The 21,893-nt window shown below is 43.5% G+C and overlaps 1 protein-coding gene across 3 annotated transcripts in view; it reads left to right on the top strand.

Moving 5' to 3' along the window:
- The window catches only part of LOC126281827 (15-hydroxyprostaglandin dehydrogenase [NAD(+)]-like), a 211,435-nt gene that overhangs the window by 126,002 nt on the left and 63,540 nt on the right, over positions 1 to 21,893 (top strand). For all 3 annotated transcript variants that reach the window (XM_049981060.1, XM_049981059.1, XM_049981056.1), the window contains 2 exons: positions 13,421 to 13,547; positions 20,429 to 20,535. In XM_049981060.1, coding sequence (XP_049837017.1) covers positions 13,421 to 13,547; positions 20,429 to 20,535 — 234 coding nt within the window. The remainder of the gene's footprint in view (positions 1 to 13,420; positions 13,548 to 20,428; positions 20,536 to 21,893) is intronic.

The raw sequence follows: 21,893 nt of genomic DNA on the forward strand, positions 1-21,893 counted from the left end.
GGAACGGCTGACACCCTTCAGCTTCACCAGTAAATTAACGAGCGAGAAATCAGAAGACGAGTGGAATACAGTTGCTCTGTTCTGATGGGACACTAGGACAGTAGGTTCTTTCTTCATAGAAATCCATTTAAGCGATAAAGTTACCTTTATAAATCAGCGAATGCTGAATGTAACAAATACACTGAAGTACCAAAAAAACTGGTATATGCATGAGTATTTAAATACAGATATTTAAACAGACAGAATACGGCGCAGCGTTTGGCAACGCCTATGTAAGACAAGTGTTTGGCGGAGTTGTTAGATCGGTTACTGCTCCTACAATCGCGGGTTTTCAAGGTTTAAGTAAGTTTGAACGTGGTGTTATAGTCGGCGCACGAAGGATGGAACACAGCTTCTCCGAGGTAGCGATTAAGTGGAGAATTTCTCGTACGGCCATTTCATTAGTGTACCGTGAATATCAGAAATGCGGACAAACGTCAAATCTCCGACACAGCTGCGGCCTGCAAGAAGGGGACCAATGACAACTGAAGAGAATCGTTCAACGTGACGGAAGTACAACCCTACCGCAAATTGCTGCAGACTTAAATTCATCTAATGTCAGCGTGCGAACCAGTCAACGAAACATCATAGATATGGGCTTTCGGAGCCGAAGGATCGCTCGTGTACTTGATGACTGCACAACACAAAGCTTTACTCCTCGCCTGGGCCCGTCAACACCGACATTGTATTGTTGATGAGTGGAAACATGTTGCCTGGTCGGACGAGTCTCGTTTCAAAGTGTATCGAGCGGATGGAAGTGTACGGGTATGGAGACAAGCTCATGAATCCATGGACCCTTCATGACAGCAGGGGACTGTTCAAGCTGGCGGAGCCTCTGTAATGGTATGAGGCGTGTGCAGCTGGAGTGATATATGACCCCTGATACATCTAGATACGACTCTGACAGGTGACACGTACGTTAGCATTCTGTCTGATCACCTGCATCTGTACCTGTCCTTTGTGCGTTTCGACGAACTTGGGTAACCCCACCAGAACAATGAAACACCCCACGCGTCTAGAATTGATACAGAATGGCTCCAGGAACACTCTTCTGAATTTAAACACTTACGCGGGCACGAAACTCCTCAGACAAGAGCATTATTGAGCATATCTGGGATGCCTAACGTGTTGTTCAGGTGAAATCTCCATCCCTCGTACTATTACCGATTTATGGACAGCCCTGCAGGATTCACGATGTCAGTTCTCTCCAGCACTACTTCAGACATTAGTTGAGTCCATGAAACGTAGTGTTGCAGCCCTTCTGCTTGCTTGCGGGGGGGCCTACACGATATTTGGTGGGTGTATCAGTTTCTTTGGCTCTTCGGTGTATTACATTTATTTACGATCAGGGTCAATTTCCAAAGCCTGTACATTTCCTCAGTTCTCTGTAGGTCATTCTGCAACAACCTAATCATTTACGAACAGTCTTAAAGAGTTTCCCGCGCTTTCTAATTGATTATTTATGCACCCTGTGAACAGAAATGGTCCTATCATACTCCCTCGGGGTACTCTGAAAATCATCTTTGCATTTGTCTACATTATATCGTTAAGTTCTGTCTGCGAGTAAGTCTTGAATCCAGTGACAAGTCTGTTCCGATACTCTGTCAGCTTGTATTTTTTTCGCAAACTGGAATGCGGGACGGTTTTAAACCCCTTCCTGAAGTCAATAAACACGAGATCAAACTATGCGTCGTTGTATGCAGCGCCGTGGATGTCATGGACGAAGAGAGAGGGCTGAGTTTCACGTGCAACTTGATGCACCACTAAACATCAGTGGTTTTCCGCAGGCATTCGACAGACATTCTTCTTCCTCTGATGAACGTCTGCCGTTGTTTGTCTTTCGGCAGCCAACAAAACGAATAGTACGTTGGTCCTGTTTGGACGCACTTGGTAATAACGTCGCCGTACTTCACGAAGCATTTACTGCACCGATGTTGGAAATACACGAAAGCCACACTAACCCCTAGGCGAGGTGAGAAAAGTAATGGGATAGGGATATGTAAGTATACAGCTGGTTTTATTACGCGAACACGAAGTATAAAAGAGCAGTGCATTGGCTGGGTTGTCATTTGTACTCAGATCATTCACAGGAAAGGTGTTCTACTGATTATGGCAGCAGAACGGCAATTAACGGACTTTGAACGTAGAATAGTAGTTGGATCTAGAAGCATGGAACATTACATTTCGGAAATCGTTAGGGAATTCAATATTCCGAGGTCCACAGTGTCAAGAGCGTGCCGAGAATACCACATTTCAGGCATTACCTCTCACCACGGACAGCACATTGGCCGACGGTCTTCATTTAACGACCGAGGGCAACGGCTTTTGCGTAGAGATGTCAGTTCTGACAGAGAAGCAACGCTTTGTGAAATAACCGCAGAAATCAATGAGGGACCAACGATGAACGTATCCATTAAGACAGTGCGGCAAAATTTGGGCTATGGCAGCAAGAGACCGACGCATTTCCTTGATGCCTGCGGCACCTCTCCTGAGCTCATGAAATGTCGATTGGAACCCAGACGAATGGAAAACCGTGGTCTCGTCGAATGAGTCCTGATCTCAGTTGGTAAGAGTTGATGATAGAGTTCGAGTGTGGTGCAGACTCCACGAAGCCATGGACCAACGTTGTGAACAAGGACTGTGCAAGCTGGTGGTTGTTCAATAATGGTGTGGACAGTGTTTGCATGGAAAACATTGACTGGAAATGGTTATGTTCGGCTACTGAGAAACCATTTGCAGCTAGTGTGTATACCTGCATTAGCGTGGCGCTATGTTGCCTATACGCTGCAGCAACACTGTCAAATGGAAACTCTTTGATACCCCTTTACATAAAGACTCATCAGATAGGAATAATTACTCAAAATAGAGAAGTGTAATGCATATCAGTGCCAATGATGCATATCAGTGCCAGTGATAATATACCTTTTTATTCAGAACTGCATGGTTTATATAAGATCGAAGCCACTCTGCAAGCTCACTGGGACGAGCTGCCAGCGCTCGGGTGAACAGCAAGGTCACGTAACAAGACAGGGCGACTACGGGCTGGGGAATTCTCAGAAGGATGCACTGACAGAAGTGAAGGTCAGTGCCACTCAGCTGACAAGACTTCCCTTTGAGATGCCGCATCTGGTCAATGCCCCCCAGGCAGGTAGATAGAATCTTCCACAGCGCAAGGTCTCAGGCAGCGACTGATGTTACGACTCAAAGGTGGACAGAGGAGAAATGCTGTTTTTAGCCAGGACTGGGAAATGCACCATTTTGAACAAAACATAGAAAGCTGTATTTCTTTGCCAACCTTCAGATGTGGTATATATCATATAGAAAATGGAAGGAGCGCCCACATTTGGGACCTCTTTGTAAAGGGAATGACACTGAACGTTGGGTCGAGGAAAATAAACGATTACGCAATGTAAGAATTGGCTAATGTAAATAAACTGGAAATTACAGAGAGAAACTCGACCGTGCTGCTAAGGTCCCACGTGACTGGCTACATACAGAAATAGACAGAGAGCCAGATGTCTTTTTCAGTAAGAAATGATAGGAGGCACATTACCGGTTAACTGTCCGAATCAAAAATCAGGGAAGGGGACCAGCACGTTTTAAGCATTATTTTCAACTGTTGGCGCTCAAAATATCGATGGCCCAGCCAATCCGAAAACAGTAAAGACCGCAAAAGACCGGCATAAAAGTCTTCGGTTTAATAAATAGTAATTACAAAATCATTTCATCTCCGGCAGCCTTGGCCGTCAGACTTTTCATCCTCTTGCCTTTATCACCTGCAGGCTCCGTCGCCAGGCAAATGAGCTTAGCGACTCTGAAAGATTTTGGGCTGAGATGAACTTAGCCGCAGGTGTAGCCACTTCAGCCTCAACCTACAAGTTGCTATGGTGAGGTCGAGGCACGGCAGTGATATGATCCACAAGTCGTTATTATAGAATTTTTTATAGAATTTCAATAACTTCTTGCTTCGCTCTAAAGACCTGCTTTCAGATTCGTATGACCAGTATGCTCTAAACTCCGGCCGCATATGCAACGCATTCCCTTCTCTAGTGCTATCTGTCCTTTATACTACCATCGCGATTATCAAGATACAACTCTGCAAATGTAATTGTTTCATTTTGACACACAGTTCTTTATTCAAACGCGCCAAGGCTTTACTTTAGAATTTCCTTTGATTTTCAGATGTTTTATGAGTCACTTCGACGTAAAAAATTTAATTAATGGTGATTCTTGTTTCATTTAGTAGTCATTGAATTTTGAATTCATTATTTTGGAGGGTGGTTAAGTCATTTATATCAGATAACAGGGCCAGTTAACAAACATTTACCACTACCTAATCTGGCTCGACTTGCAGTGCAAGACCGGGACTCAAACTCATTATTTTTGTCTTTCGTTGGCAAGTACTTCACCGACTGTCTGTCCTAACACGACTTGAGACCCGTCCTCACAGCTTCTCTTCCTGGAAGAAAGGATATAATTTTGCAAGAGAGAAGACGGAGTTCTAGCGGAAGTAAAGCTGTGAAGGCGAGTCGTAAGCTGTACATGGGTAACTTCTGTTAGATGCCATGTCTCGCACACAGTTGTCATCTGTCAGAAAGTTTCAAGTCAATGCACACACTGCTGCAGGATGAAAATTCACTCTATAAAAGATTTAATGACTTGACTGTAATTTGGTTAATGAAATCTACCAGACAAATATCTTCTAGTATCTTTAAAATTCTAAGTTAATCATTGACTTCTTAAATTTGCTTTTCCTTGATCAATATAGTTTTAATAAACTCCTACCGAAGAGGCCATGAAGGCCCAGAGGTACTGACCGGCCGCCGTGTCATCCTCAGACCACAGGCGTCACTGGATGCGGGTATGGAGGGGCATGTGGCCAGCACACCGCTCTCCCTGCAGTATGTCAGTTTCCGAGACCGGAGCCGCTGCTTCTCAACCAAGTAGCTCCTCAGTTTGTCTCACAAGGGTTGAGGGCACCCCGCTTGCCAACAGCGCTCGGCCGACCGGATGGTCACCCATCCAAGTGCTGGCCCAGACCGACAGCACTTAACTTCGGAGCTCTGACGGGAACCAATGTTACCACTGCGGCAAGGTCGTTGGCTAATAATAATAAAATACCGATCGATATTTAAATACACTCTAAGAAAAGAAAGACGCACCATGAAGAAATTATCCAAATGGAACCGAAATTGTTAGAAGTGATGTGAGTGTACAGACAAAAAAGTGATTACAGCTTCAGTAAAGTTGGATGATTCGTTCAACGGAAAGAGCTTCACAAACTGAGCAAGTCAATAACGCATTGGTTCATCTCTGGACTTCTGAAAGTAGTTATCCGGTTTGGAATTGGTTGACAGAGTTGTTGGATGTCGTCCTGAAGGATATCGTGCCAAATTCTGTCCAACTGGCTCGTTAGATCGGCAAAATCTGGAGCTTGTGGAAGAGCCTTGCCCCATTATACTACAAACCTTCTCAATTGGAGGGGGGGGGGGGGGAGAGGGGAGATTCGCCTCTCTTGCTGACCGAGGTAGGGTTTGGCAAGCAAGACGGCACGAGGTAGAAACTCTTGCTTATGCGAGCGGGCATCGCCTTGTTGAAATGTAAGCCATGAAGGGTTAGAAAATGGCGCTTAGAATATCGTCGACGTACCGCTGTGCTGTAAGGTCACTGCGGATGACATCCAAAACGGTCCTGATATGAAAACAAATGACCAAATCAACATTCCTGGCTGTCGGCCTGTATGGCGGGCGACAATCGGGATGGTATACCACTGCTGTTCGGGTCATCTCCAGACATGTCTTCACTGGTTATACGGGATCAATTCCAAGCAGCACTAGTCAGTGAAGACAATTCTACTCTAGTCAATGAGATTCCATGTTCCCTGAACAAAATTTAAAAATTAAAGAAATTAAAAAAAACAAGGTCAAAGTTTTGCGAAATTTCGACCTCCAAAACTAAGAAATAAAATAGACTGGAGAAACGTTCGAGCACCTTTGAATGATGCACGAAATCGTGTACAGCACATGAGGTGCCGATTGACACGTTAAAAATTTCAGATTTACATTAGAATCGAAGAATTTTACATCATACTAGAGGACATTGGTATGTTGGATTATGTGGGTCGTGAAGTCTGCTGTTGTGTGGCTTTCATATATTTCTATCACCTATGCTAGAAGGTTGAAATAAGTTTCAAGAATTATTCAATATCAAAAATATTTCAATACAGAATCCTAAGAATATCTGGAAAGAGAATGTGCGTGGTACAAGAAGTAATGTCTCCCTTATCATTGCTGCCGGCATAATTACTCTTGCTCACTAACTTTCCCCTGCAAAAAGGAATACAATGAATAGATTAAAACTCGAATGGTAAATCAGAGAGCAGCTCCAATCCGTCGACAAAGTGCTCTTTCTAAGTAAAAAACGTATGAGCGTTCCAGTTGCTACAGTTCCATGTGTATGATTTTAAATATTTAAATACCCGATTTTGCAAATCAAAGTCAACCATATATTTGGTTCTGTGTTAGAATTGTTGTCCATAATTTGTAGCATCATTCACAAGCACGTCAAATGTTGCTCTAACCTATTTTAATTTACGCTTTTAGATCAATCTTTTCACAAAACATTTGACTGGTTTTTTACTATACGTCCTACAGTTGGCATCGCCGGCCGGAGTGGCCGAGCGGTTCTAGGCCCTACAGTCTAGAACCGCGCTACCACTACGGTCGCAGGTTCGAATCCTGCCTCGGGCATGGATGTGTGTGACGTCCTTAGGTTATTTAGGTTTAAGTAGTTCTAAGTTCGAGGGGACTGATGATCTCAGAAGTTAAGTCCCATAGTGCTCAGAGCCATTTGAACTACACTCCTGGAAATTGAAATAAGAACACCGTGAATTCATTGTCCCATGAAGGGGAAACTTTATTGACACATTCCTGGGGTCAGATACATCACATGATCACACTGACAGAACCACAGGCACATAGACACAGGCAACACAGCATGCATAATGTCGGCACTAGTACAGTGTATATCCACCTTTCGCAGCAATGCACGCTGCTATTCTCCCATGGAGACGATCGTAGAGATGCTGGATGTAGTCCTGTGGAACGGCTTGCCATGCCATTTCCACCTGGCGCCTCAGTTGGACCAGCGTTCGTGCTGGACGTGCAGACCGCGTGAGACGAAGCTTCATCCAGTCCCAAACATGCTCGATGGGGGACAGATCCGGAGATCTTGCTGGCCAGGGTAGTTGACTTACACCTTCTAGAGCACGTTGGGTGGCACGGGATACATGCGGACGTGCATTGTCCTGTTGGAACAGCAAGTTCCCTTGCCGGTCTAGGAATGGTAGAACGATGGGTTCGATGACGGTTTGGATGTACCGTGCACTATTCAGTGTCCCCTCGACGATCACCAGAGGTGTACGGCCAGTGTAGGAGATCGCTCCCCACACCATGATGCCGGGTGTTGGCCCTGTGTGCCTCGGTCGTATGCAGTCCTGATTGTGGCGCTCACCTGCACGGCGCCAAACACACATACGACCATCAGTGGCACCAAGGCAGAAGCGACTCTCATCGCTGAAGACGACACGTCTCCATTCGTCCCTCCATTCACGCCTGTTGCGACACCACTGGAGGCGGGCTGCTCGATGTTGGGGCGTGAGCGGAAGACGGCCTAACGGTGTGCAGGACCGTAGCCCAGCTTCATGGAGACGGTTTCGAATGGTCCTCGCCGATACCCCAGGAGCAACAGTGTCCCTAATTTGCTGGGAAGTGGCGGTGCGGTCCCCTACGGCACTGCGTAGGATGCTACGGGCTTGGCGTGCATCTGTGCGTCGCTGCGGTCCGGTCCCAGGTCGACGGGCACGTGCACCTTCCGCCGACCACTGGCGACAACATCGATGTACTGTGGAGACCTCACGCCCCACGTGTTGAGCAATTCGGCGGTACGTCCACCCGGCCTCCCGCATGCCCACTATACGCCCTCGCTCAAAGTCCGTCAACTGCACATACGGTTCACGTCCACGCTGTCGCGGCATGCTACCAGTGTTAAAGACTGCGATGGAGCTCCGTATGCCACGGCAAACTGGCTGACACTGACGGCGGCGGTGCACAAATGCTGCGCAGCTAGCGCCATTCGACGGCCAACACCGCGGTTCCTGGTGTGTCCGCTGTGCCGTGCGTGTGATCATTGCTTGTACAGCCCTCTCGCAGTGTCCGGAGCAAGTATGGTGGGTCTGACACACCGGTGTCAATGTGTTCTTTTTTCCATTTCCAGGAGTGTATTTTTGAACAGTTGGCATTTTATTTCCTCCTTAGTTAACAGCAGCTCTGGAACAAGTTTGCGCTTGTCAGATACCACGTAGACAAAATTCGTGGTAAAGAAATGCGAAATCTAATGCGTGTCGGGAAATGGGACAGCATAACGCAACCAGCACGGGATTGATCACTACTTCGTTGGAAAGCAACTTTAAACCTCAGGTTGCTGCCTACAATTAATGAGTATGAGATTAGTGACTGGACCCATTGTAAGAGTGCTGTTGACGAATTTGGCAAGCGAGTACAAACTTGAATTTCAAACCTACACACCTACTACCTCATGACAGCCTGGCATGTTCAAACACACTGTATTCAAGATTCATACATATTATGAAAATATATGTATGTGTGTGTATATGTGTCGTGTATGTATGTACGTATGTGTGGTTCACATCTCTCCCGTAACCGCTGGACCGAGTTCTACTAAGCTTGGTGCACGTAGCACGTACTACTAGGCAACAATCTTTGTTTGTATAAAAACCATCTACTTATCATAGTTTATAAGATGTTGTTGTTGTTGTGGTCTTCAGTCCTGAGACTGGTTTGATGCAGCTCTCGATGCTAATCTATCCTGTGCAAGCTCCTTCATCTCCCAGTACCTACTGCAACCTACATACTTCTGTATCTGCTTAGTGTATTCATCTCTTGGTTTCCCTCTCCGATTTTTAACCTCCACACTGCCCTCCAATGCTAAATTTGTGATCCCTTGATGCCTCAGGACATGTCCTATCAACCAATCCCTTCTTCTAGTCAAGTTGTCCCACAAACTCCTCTTCTCCCCAATCCTATTCAATACCTCCTCATTAGTTACGTGATCTACCCACCTAATCTTCAACATTCTTCTGTAGCACCACATTTCAAAAGCTTCTATTCTCTTCTTGTCCAAACTATTTATTGTCCATGTTTCACTTCCATACATGGCTACACTCCATACAATTATTTTCATAAACGACTTCATGACACTTAATTCTATACGAGATGTTAACAAATTTCTCTTCTTCAGAAACGGTTTCCTTGCCATTGCCAGCCTACATTTTATATCCTCTCTACTTCGAACATCATTAGTTATTTTGCTCCCCAAGTAGCAAATTTCCTTTACTACTTTAAGTGTCTCATTTCCTAATCTAATTCCCTTAGCTTCACCTGACTTAATTCGACTACATTCCATTATCCTCGTTTTGCTTTTGTTGACGTTCATCTTATATCCTCCTTTCAAGAAACTTTCCATTCCGTTCAACTGCTCTTCCAAGTCCTTTGCTGTCTTTGACAGAACTACAATGGCATCGGCGAACGTCAACGTTTTTATTTCTTTTCCCTGGATTTAGTACCTACTCCGAACTTTTCTTTTGTTTCCTTTACTGCTGGCTCAATATAGAGATTGAATAACATCGGGGAGAGTCTACAACCCTGTCTCATTTCCCTTCCCAACCACTGCTTCCCTTTCATGCCCCTCGACTCTTATAACTGCCATCTGGTTTCTGCACAAATTGTAAACAGCCTTTCGCTCTTTGTATTTTACCCCTGCCACCTTTAGAGTTTGAAAGAGGGTATTCCAGTCAACATTGTCAAAAGCTTTCTCTATGTCTACAAATGCTAGAAACGTAGGTTTGCCTTTCCTTAATCTTCCTTCTAAGATAAGTCGTAAGATCAGTATTGCCTCACGTGTTCCAACATTTCTACGGAATCCAAACTGATCTTCCCCGAGGTCGGCTTCTACTAGTTTTTCCATTCGTCTGTAAATAATTCGCGCTAGTATTTTGCAGCTGCGACTTATTAAACTGATAGTTCGGTAATTTTCACATCTGTCAACACCTGCTTTCTTTGGGATTGGAATTATTATATTCTTCTTGAAGTTTGAGAGTATTTCGCCTGTCTCGTAGATCTGGCTCTCCCAATGCCGTCAGTAGTTCTAATGGAATGGTGTCTACTCCCGGGGCCTTGTTTCGACTCAGGTCATTTAGTGCTCTGTCGAACTCTTCACGCAGTATCGTATCTCCCATTTCATCTTCATCTACATCCTCTTCCATTTCCATAATATTGTCCTCAAATACGTCGCCCTTGTATAGACCCTCTATATACTCCTTCCACCTTCCACCTTTCTGCTTTCCCTTCTTTGCTTAGAACTCTTAGAACTCTTGATATCCATTCAAGTGGTTCTCTTTTCCCAAAGGGCTCTTTAATTTTCCTGTAGGCTGCATATATCTTACCCCTAGTGAGATAAGCCTCTACATCCTTACATTTGTCCTCTACTCATGTCTGCTTAGCCATTTTGCACTTCCTGTTGATCTCACTTTTGAGACGTTTGTATTCCTTTTTGCCTGCTTCATTTACTGCATTTTTATATTTTCCCCTTTCATAAATTAAATTCAATATTTCTTCTGTTACCCAAAGATTTCTACTAGCCCTCGTCTTTTTACCTACTTGATCCTTCACTGGCTACACTACTTCATCGCTCAGAGCTACCCATTCGTCTTCTACTGTATCTATTCCCCCCTTTCTTGTCGATTGTTCCCTTATGCTCTCCCTGAAACTCTGTACAACCTCTGGTTTAGTCAGTTTATCCAGATCCCATCTCCTTAAATTCTCACCTTTTTGCAATTTCTTCAGTTTCAATCTACAGTTCATAACCAATAGATTGTGGTCACAGTCCACATCTGCCCCTGGAAATGTCCTAAAATTTAAATCCCTGTTCCTAAATCTCTGTATTACCATTATATCATCTATCTGATACCTTTTAGTATCTCCAGGATTCTTCCATGTATACAACCTTCTTTTATGATTTTCGAACCAAGTGTGAGCTATGATTAAGTTATGCTCTGTGCAAAATTCTACCAGACGGCTTCCTCTTTTATTTCTTAGCCCCATCCATATTCACCTACTATGTTTCCTTCTCTCCCTTTTCCTACTGTCGAATTCCAGTCACCCATGACTATTAAAATTTTCGTCTCCCTTCACTACCCGAATAATTTCTTTTATCTCATCATACATTTCTTCAATTTCTTCGTCATCTGCAGAGCTAGTTGGCATATAAACTTGTACTAATGTAGTAGGCATGGGCTTCGTGTCTATTTTGGCCACTATCATACGTTCACTATGCTGTTTGTAGTAGCTTACCCGCACTCCTATTTTTAAATTCATTATTAAACATACTCCTGCATTACCCCTATTTGATTTTGTATTTATAACCCTGTATTCACCTGACCAAAAGTCTTGTTCCTCCTGCCACCGAACTTCACTAATTCCCACTATATCTAACTTTAACCTATCCATTTCCCTTTTTAAATTTTCTAACCTACCTGCCCGATTAAGGGATCTGACATTCCACGCTGCGATCCGTAGAACGCCATTTTTCTTTCTCCTGATAACGACGTCCTCCTGAGTAGTCCCCACCCGGAGATCCGAATGGGGGACTATTTTACCTCCGGAATATTTTACCCAAGAGGACGCCATCATCATTTAACCGTACAGTAAAGCTGCATGCCCTCGGGAAAAATTACAGCTGTAGTTTCCCCTTGCTTTCAGCCGTTCGCAGTACCAGCACAGCAAGGCTGTTTTGGTTAGTGTTGCAAGGCCAGATCAGTCAATCATCCAGACTGTTGCCCTGCAACTACTGAAAAGGTTGGTGCCCCTCTTCAGGAACCACAAGTTTGTCTGGCCTCTCAACAGATACCCCTCCGTTGTGGTTGCACCTGCGGTACGGCCATCTGTATCGTTGAAGCACACAAGCCTCCCCATCAACCGCAAGGTCCATAGTTCATGGGGGGGGGGGGGGGGGGGGAGTTTATAAGATATGACATCATAAACAATGAGATTTGTCGCATTTTCCACGGCGTTTAAATTTATTACTTCTTTGCTACTAACTTTATTCACAAGATATTTCACAGCAGTATCCACATAACACTTAAATTTATTACTTCTTTGCTACTAACCTTATTCACAACATATGTCGCAGACACTATACACACACCCAAATGAAATTTTCACTCTGCAGCGGAGTGTTCGCTGATATGAATCTTCCTGGCAGATTAAAACTGTGTGCCGGACCGAGATTCGAACTCGGGACCTTTGCCTTTCCCTACCATCTGAGCTACCCAAGCACGACTCAAGCCCTTTCCTCCAGAAGAGCTTCTGCAGAGTTTGGAAGGTGGGAGACGAGGTACTGGCAGATGTGAACCTGTGAGGACGGGGCGTGAGTCGTGCTTAGGTAGCTCAGATGGTAGAGCACTTGCCCGCGAAAGGCAAAGGTCTAGAAGTCGAGTCGCAGTCTGGCACACAGTTTTAATCTTCCAGGAAGTTTCACTATCCACATATACCACTGAATGTATCTACACAAATACATCATTGTATGATACACGTTTCAAGAGTATGAGTTCATAAACACTCAGATGCGTAGAAAAAAGTCCATCATACATGAAATTTTGATACATTCATTCTTTACTACTAAGACACCCTTACAGTCGAGTCGACGTAAAGAAATCCTTGACACCTGGTAGTGCTTTTGATAGGTTTCAATTGAGAAATGCTAACCCCTGTAGGCGAAAGCAGTAGCCATGAATAGAATTATGAATTGCTACCGTAGAGACGTTTACAAAATCGCGTTGTAGACGCACTAAGCAGATGTACTTATACATTTGTAAATCATGGTATTTCTTTGTATGGCTGTTTCATAATTTTGAAGGTGTTTTGAAGATTACATGGAAATGAAAGTTTTTCGATACCACACTAGAAATACAGCTCATTTTTGTTTCTGTTGTTAATAGAAAATCGGCAAAATGAACATTCAGGCATTGATGGGTTTGTCAGCTAGCGACTTACAAAACGTATACTTTTAGTATACTGAACTCTGTACACTGTTGTTTAAAACCAGTAAATCTACGCATTTTCATGTTTAAACTGTTGTGGAAGGCGACTTTGGTAATTAATGTTACCTATATCAAGAGCATTAGAAGATCCACCCCTTTGGAAGTTTCACGTATTCGAGGGTTGTAATACGACGAATGTGATTAATTTTGTAGTACATTGAGTTTCTTTACTCGCTGGATATTTAGACGTCTCTTGTGAAACAGGGCGTCGCCATCGTGGACATGGCGGAGGCAGTAGGCAAGGCGGCCGCGGCGCAGGTGGAGTCAGAGTTTGGTGCGAAGCGCGCCATCTTCATCCGCGCCGACGTCACCAAAGCTGATCAGTTCAAGGGTGAGTAGCAGCGACTAGACCACTAATGAACTATAATAGTAATGATAATAATATCTTCGTGTGGCTGAATGACACAGTGGAAGTCTTTCAATTGGAAGCTACTTCAGCGACTTTAGTGCCACTATTATAACCCCAGTAACCCCACCTAAAGTCTAAGAGCGTGTCGCCCCTGGCACGTCTTCCCTCCTTGGCTGGGTGACAGACAGAGTGAAAAATTTCCGTGGTTAGACTGGTACTCAATCCAGCGCTCTCTGGCTTTCCGTGCACACAATCAACTTCTAGATGATTAGGCCCTAATGAATCATTGCAAAGTTTCCAAACGGAGGGGAAAGATATGTTGTCAACATTCCATAAAAGGCGGCATGGAAAGGGATAGTTAATGTGCTATCTTCATGTATGTCAACCGAGATTGTGGCGAACTGTGATTCATCGCTGAACACAAGACGCACTTGATCTCTAGATGATTAGGCTCTAATGAATCGGGGCAAACTTTTCAAATGAAGGCGAAAGATCTATTGTCACCACTCCACAAAAAGCGGTATGAAAAAGAAGACGGGAGAATTAACGTGGTATCTCCATTGATGTCAACTTGGGTTGGGCAGAAACGTGATTCATTGCCGAACACAATACGCTCTTAACCTCTAGATGATTAGGTCCTAATGAATCAGCACAAACTTTCCAAATTAAGGCGAAAGATCTGTTGTCAACTCTCCATAAAAGGTGGCATGAAAAAGAAGGGAGAATTAATGTGCTATTTACGTTGATGTCAACCAGTTTTGTGCAGAACCGTGATTCGCTGCTGAACACCATATGACACCCTTCATTAGCAATCCATGCTTTCAGGTCATGGCTCCGCCAGAAAAACAGCCGTTTGTGTTGTGGTGTCAATGGCAGCCTACGCCAGGGGCGGCAGTTCCCTAGACCAGTTGTTGTTAGTCTTCGAACATCGGTGCAAGGTAACACAGAATATTTCAGGGAGTCCATCACTTACATTGAGATGGCAGGCGCTGATGTTAACGGGGTTAAGATGTATATGGCGCACGATACGGTGACCTCCAGATCGTCAGATCTGGTCGACGGGAACCTTGACGGCAAGCGAGCATCCCCATGCAGTCCAATATCGGGCCATTGTCGCATCCGAATGCATCACATATCTGGATACTAGACGATTCGACCAGCAGTCAAATAGGGAGCCACAATGACTCCCCTTCACACTCTTTCAGCTGCTGAGGGAACGTATGCAGCTACTCCCTGACATTCACATTCATTACTCAACATCTGATATTGTTCACGCCCTTTATGTACTCTACCAGGCCTGCTCTACATCCACATATACATGGAAACTCTGCAAATCACATTTATGTGCCTGTCAGAGGGTTCTTCGAACCACCATCACAATTCTCTATTATTGCAATCTCATATACCGCGAATAAATAACCAGCACCTATATCTTAAGGTACGAGCTCTGTTATCCCTTATTTTATCATGCTGATCGTTTCTCCCTATGTAGATCGGTGTCAACAAAATATTTTCGCATTTGGAGGAGAAAGTTGGGGATTGGAATTTCGTGAGAAGATTCCGCCACAAGGAAATACGCCATTGTTTTAATGATGTCCACCCCAAATCCTACATCACTTCAGTGGCACTCTCTCCCCTATTTCCCGGTAATACAAAACGTGATGCACTTCTTTGAACTTTTTCAAAGTACTCCGTCAATCTTATCGGGTAACGATCCCACACTGTACAGCAGTATTCTAAAAGAGAACGGACAAGCGTAGTGTAGGCAGTCTCCTTAGTAGATCTATTACATTTTCTAAGTGTCCTGCCAGTAAAACGCAGTCTTTGGTTAGTCTTCCTCACAACATTTTCTATGTATACCTTCCAATTTAAGTTGTTCATTATTGTAGTTCCTAGGTATTTTGTTGAATTTGACTGATTTCTCGAGTTACCGAAGTTTTACGAATTCCTTTTAGCAGTCATGTGGATGACTTCACGTTTTTCGTTATTTATGGCGAATTGCCAATTTTCACACCATTCAGATACCTTTTCTAAATCGTTTTGCAAATTGGTTTTGATCTTCTTATTGCATTATTAATCAATAAACGACAGATTTACCTGCAAACAACCTACGACGGCTGCTCAGATTGTCTGCCAAATGGTAATATAGATAAAGAATAGCAAAGGGCCTGTAACACTACCTTGGAGAACGCCAGAAATCACTTCTGTTGATGACTTTCCATCAGTTACTACGAACTGTGACCTCTCTGACAGGAAATCACGAATCCAGCCACATAACCGAGACGGTATTCCATAAGCACACAATTTCACTACAAGCCACTTGTATAGTACAAAGTTAAAAGCCTTCCGAAAATCCATAAATACCGAATCAATCTGAGATCCCATGTAAATAGTACTTAGCACTTCATACAAGTAAAGAGTGTTTCATAAGAAAGATGTTTTCAAAATCCATATTGACTGTGTACCAATATACCGTTTTCTTCGAAGTAATTCACAATGTTCCAACACAATATACGTTTCAAAATCCTGCCGCATATCGGAGTTAATGATATGGGCCTATAATTTAGTGGATTACTCTTACTACGTTTCTTGAATGTTTGTGTGGTCTGTGCGACTTTCCAGTCTAATACCACTAAACACGAACGACAATAACCCACTCTGGTGGTCGTTCTATTTGTCACAGAGAATTCAGCTCTAACCATTTACATATTCGCCGATGGTGTGCAGGAGTACAATGCTATATTTATTCTGAGTGCCGCAATGTTTTCTTATGTGATGTAATTGTTACAATGTAGTGAATAACGAAATAGTTCAAATGGCTCTGGGCACTATGGGACTTAACTGCTGAGGTCATCAGTCCCCTAGCACTTAAAACTACTTAAACCTAACTAACCTAAGGACATCACGCACATCCATGCCCGAGGCAGGATTCGAACCTGCGACCGTAGCGGTCGCGCGGTTCCAGACTGTAGCGCCTAGAAACCCTCGGTCACGCCGGCCGGTTAGTGAATAACACCTGTCCTTCTGTAATAATGGAAGTTCACTACCCTCTCTTTAACTGACGAATATATTTCAGTAGGATTTTCTACGTAGTATAGTGCAGCTGTTCCGAAAAATCTGAGGCTGTTCCTTGATAGACGCAAGCTGGATGAATCGAGTTTTATAGCTTTTTTCAAAAATTTAGAAAAATATATTCAGCCTAGAGGGACGCAGATTTACTTTTTAAATTTATTTAATTAGCCTTCATATAAGTGCGTGGTGTCTCTTCTTTCGGACATGTTCGAAAGAACAGACACCACGCGTTCATATAACTGATTCGCCTCGATGGGCAATGAATCCACCACCTTGAGTGTGGATACACAACGACCTTCGACTGTTTGTTTGAAGCTTACTGGCGCTCAACACCGAGGTTATCAGTGCCCTTACACATCCTAAAAGAAGCAAATGTGGAGAAAATGACTAAAATTGTTGTGATGCAGTCAAGTGGAAACCTATAAAATAACACTCAGTCACCACTCCTACCTCACTCGCGTTGACCCAGACAATCGCCCTGCCTCGCACCCCTTAAGACAACGGAAAAAGGGTCAAAGGTGTCATACACGGGATTAAAACAGTGGTAAAACTACAGAAGAGCTAAAACAAAGGCACAGGGAAATGCGACTCAATGACCATGGAAAAAAAAAATAAAATAAAAAATAAAAAGGTGATCCAGTCACCGGTTTAACATATTAAGAACGTCGCCTAAAATTTTAGGAAACAAATTGGACATTCGTTTGAACATTGCTTGAAATAGAAGGCAGATCTGTCGGCATATCTGCCACTGCCATCTGGTCGGAAAATAACACACAGTCTAATAAAACACGGCGCACAGTGATCTGTACGCTACAAGCACCACCCACTGGAGTGCAGACAGGCGCCACTAGATGTAAATGTGGGTCGGCCTAGTGGGTTGCCGACATAATCCCAAGCTCGAATCCCGGTCAGTACAAATTTTCACTTGTCGCCGCTGATTCCGTATAAAGTGCTGGCGCAGCTGGCATCAATAGCTTCTTCCCCTTCCTTTCCTTCCTCCCCCCTCCACCTTCAATTTACATAATATCTAGCCTCTGTGGTAAGGGGGGGGGGTGGGGGTGGTTAGTGTTTAACGTCCCGTCGACAACGAGGTCGTTAGAGACGGAGCGCAAGCTTGGGTTAGGGAAGGATTGGGAAGGAAATCGGCCGTGCCCTTTCAAAGGAACCATCCCGGCATTCGCCTGAAACGATTTAGGGAAATCACGGGAAACCTAAATCAGGATGGCTGGAGACGGGATTGAACCGTCGTCCTTCCGAATGCGAGTCCAGTGTGCTAACCACTGAGCCACCTCGCTCGGTTTCTGTCGTTAGCGATTTAGTTAGAAAATGAAAGTATTCACATCTTGCTTCCCTATAACAAATAATGTATTTAAGCGTTTCAAATTAAAGTAATACTATTAATTTCATGATACACTTGACGATAAGAATGGGAAAGCCAGCCGAAGTGGCCGAACGTTTCTAGGCGCTACAGTCTGGAACCGCGAGACCGCTACGGTCGCAGGTTCGAATCCTGCCTCGGGCATGGATGTGTGTGATGTCCTTAGGTTAGTTAGGTTTAAGTAGTTCTAAGTTCTAGGGGACTCATGAGCTTAGAAGTTAAGTCTCATAGTGCTCAGAGCCATTTCAACCATTTGACCCAAGAATGGGAAAAATCAGCTGGGCGCAGTGGCAAAGTGGTTCCAGGCGCTACAGTCTTGAACCTAGTGACCGCTACGGTCGCAGGTTCGAATCCTGTCTCGGGCATGGACGTACGTGATGTCCTTAGGTTAGTTAGGTTTAAGTAGTTCTAAGTTCTAGGGGACAGATCACCTCAGCAGTTAAGTCCCATAGCGCCCAGAGCCATTGGAACCACTGGGAAAAATCAAGATGTTATTCAATTTCACTGTTGACAATATAATAATAACAATGCGGAATAATTGGTCGCACACACTGTATACATTCTTCCGTGTATGTCGTGTCTGAATAGCTTGTTCATATAAAATGTAATGGGTGCCATTTAAAATCGAGGAAGAAATGTAACGGAATAGAAATGAATGTACGTGGGAAGTTCCGAAAGTAAGTCTCGTCATTTTTTTAAAAATGGGAATTTTACTGCCAGAAGTAAATACATCATGGCGTTATGAACTATACAACATGCACTATTTTTCGACATAGTCGCCACCGACTTCGACACATTTGTCGCAGTGTGCAGTCAATTTGAAGAATCACTCTGGTAAAACGCGGTGCCCTGTGAGGCAAAGAATTGTCCCACAGCCTTCTCCACCTCAGCATTGGTTTGGTAGTGGGGCTTTCAGTGCAGGCAACAGGCGAAAGTCAGATAGGGCAATATCGGGGCTGTAAGCCGCCTGATCTAGTCTTTCCCATCCAAAGCGACGAAGCTGATCTTGTGTGAGCCCTGCTGTGTGTGGTTTCGCGTGGTCGTCCAACAGCACAACACCTTCACTCAAAGAGCCTTTCTCTCTCTCGTTGTATGGCGGATCTGTGTTTAATGACGAGGTCTACACCGTCGTGATGTGTACTCGAAAAACATCTGACGCGCCAGTATGTTGATACTCTCTTCTGCTGCGCTCTGTGCGTGCTTCATTCCTCCTTCGCTGAGGCGCCTTTCGTCGTTGAACCAGCAACTAACGTATATTCGAATGGCGTTTGTTTCTGTCACCTGGTGTACCATCTTCACTTAAAAGACCAATGGAGCAACTTATTTTCGAAACTTCCCTCGTACGTATTTCATCCGAAAAGGAATTGTTCGGAATCGGAATACATCCAAGTGACCACAGCAGGAGCATGACAAACAATGATATGTCATAAAATTTCGATTCTGACTAAATTCACACCCACTGTTGGCCAAAATTATCTCTGATTTCATAGTGGTCAGTTCAGAGTCGTTGTTGAGGAGCAGATAAGATTTGTGACGACAGACCGTGATAATATATAACATAAGGCGGACAAAATGTTTTCCATTATACAAAAACATTAATCTTACTTCATGACAACGTTCGATTTGTAATGAAGGCAAATCGGCGTGTAATGGCGCGCTATGGCTCGAAAATTTGACGTTACCAAACCAATCACCAACTGAACTGAAACATAGATAAATTCTGTTCATATCGTTAGCAACAGGATCTCTATTGGGCTACTACAAAATAAACAAATGCGTCGGAATACTGTTGGTATTCGAGAGTAGCATAAATGCCTCAATTATTTTTGAAATTGAATAACGAAAATATATCAAGGATTTTAAATAGACAGTGATACTTGAGACAGCCACGTCATGTTTTAGCACATCAAATTAAATTAGTACAAAAGTCCTGGCAGACATCTGCTCATCCGACGACATCAAGAATTCAACTCGACAATAACCCTCTTGCTTACCCCGATTCTTCAGCCCTGTCCATGTGTAGTAACTTCTCACGCTAGGTTGTAATTTCTGGGGCAAGAATTTATCAGTCGGCTTGTTGAGTACGGGGATATCTCTGGAATGAATTTTCCTCTACCTCTGCGTCTGCGCTTTGTATGGATTTCCGCTTTTTTCTGAAACTGGGCATTGCTGATACAATCCACTGTGGACACATACAAAGACCTCTTATAAAATCCTGGTGGAGCTTTCGTTGCCTTTCATATCGCGGACACGAGGTCTGCGATATCGATTTGATGTCTGGTATGCTGCAAGTATTTCTCCTTTAATAAAGAAAAATTCAGAATGAAAGCACTCAGAGGAATGGATGAATAGGATACAGCTGCAAGATTCATTATACCTGATACTTCATTAAATTCTCTTTGCTTGTTTACAGAAGCCTTCAAGAAAGCGTCGACAACGTTTGGTGGCCTCGACATCGTCATAAACAACGCTGGGGTCCTTAATGAGGACAACTGGGAACTGACAATTGCCGTCAATGTGGTGAGTTTTCTCAGGGTGCTTTACACAGACCACACTCGCCCACAATGCACAACGGTTCTTTCGATTCATGTACATGTGACTTAGTGATAGAATGCGGTGTATTACAGTGTGCAGAAACTCTTTCAACAGGGATGGATAGGAACAGAGATAAATACAAACTACTTTTAATAATTGCTTATTGGTGACAAAACATTTTATCTTACTTTTATCATGCCTGTTTCCAGTTTCACTTATTGTCATGTGGCGCTGTAGTAGTATGTATGGTGTACATGCAACACACCAGTGAAAGGAGAGTACGGAACACTGTTGTGTAGGCCATTCTATGGTAAGAGTATTAGTCGGTTAGATTTAAGATATCGAGAGTTACACACCCATCTTATTACCAAACGAAGCTATTTGTCCAACTATTGCATGAGATCTTCACGGAGCGAGGCAGTGGGTGGAAGAGCCAGAGACTTGAAATGGCAGAGTCTCAGGTGTACTGACTATCAACGGTCGAGCGTGTGGATTAAAATGGGAGTACTGCTTGAAATGGCCGCAGCCTAAATCTTTGGAAAGTGTTGAACGAGTGTTGTCCACAATCTTTTGACAGAGGTACAAGGAAATATTAATTCAGTTCAAGAATTTCGTGAGAGTCCGTTAAACTGAGAGAAAAAGATCGAATACTGGACAGTAATAAAACTCATTTTGTGGCACTACACTGTATAAAGATTGTTATGAAGTGGAAAATTAGTAAGTTTGCAGGCTCACGACAAAAATGAGTCCTAGTTTGGTTTTTTCCTGTTGCGTGGTTCACAATCGAGATATGGAACACGTCAGCAGGTTTACAAATAAGATACGTTTTCTGTGTGGAAACATACGGGACTTTTTAATCTTAACCTATAATAAAATTTGATAAATGTAACCCAACCACATTCATCTATGAAGCAGAAGGATTTGTCAAGCAGATGTGAATTAAATTTTTTTCTGAATTTTTTTTTACCCTTCAGCATCTTTAATTCACAACGGAGGTGGTTAAATACTTTCGTGGAAGCATACTTTGCTGGTTTCTGTGTAAGAGTAAGTTTAAGTTGTCGATAGCAGAGAGTATTCTAGTTCCTAGTGTCACTTTTATTACAGCCACTATTATTTTCAAATTGAACTTCATTCTACACAACAAACTGTATAAGAGAATATTTGATTGGGGAACTGTTATTAGTGTTTCTAATTTTTTAAGAAATTGTCTACGTGATGTTCGAAGATGTGCACTACATATTGCCCTACAGCACGTTACTGTGAAATGAATATTTTCTACCTGTAATTTCCCCAGACAATTATTATACACGCCATTAATAAATGAAAGTGTCCAAAGTAAGCTA

This window comes from Schistocerca gregaria, chromosome 7 (genome assembly GCF_023897955.1).
Source record: "Schistocerca gregaria isolate iqSchGreg1 chromosome 7, iqSchGreg1.2, whole genome shotgun sequence".
Classification (NCBI taxonomy): domain Eukaryota; kingdom Metazoa; phylum Arthropoda; class Insecta; order Orthoptera; family Acrididae; genus Schistocerca; species Schistocerca gregaria.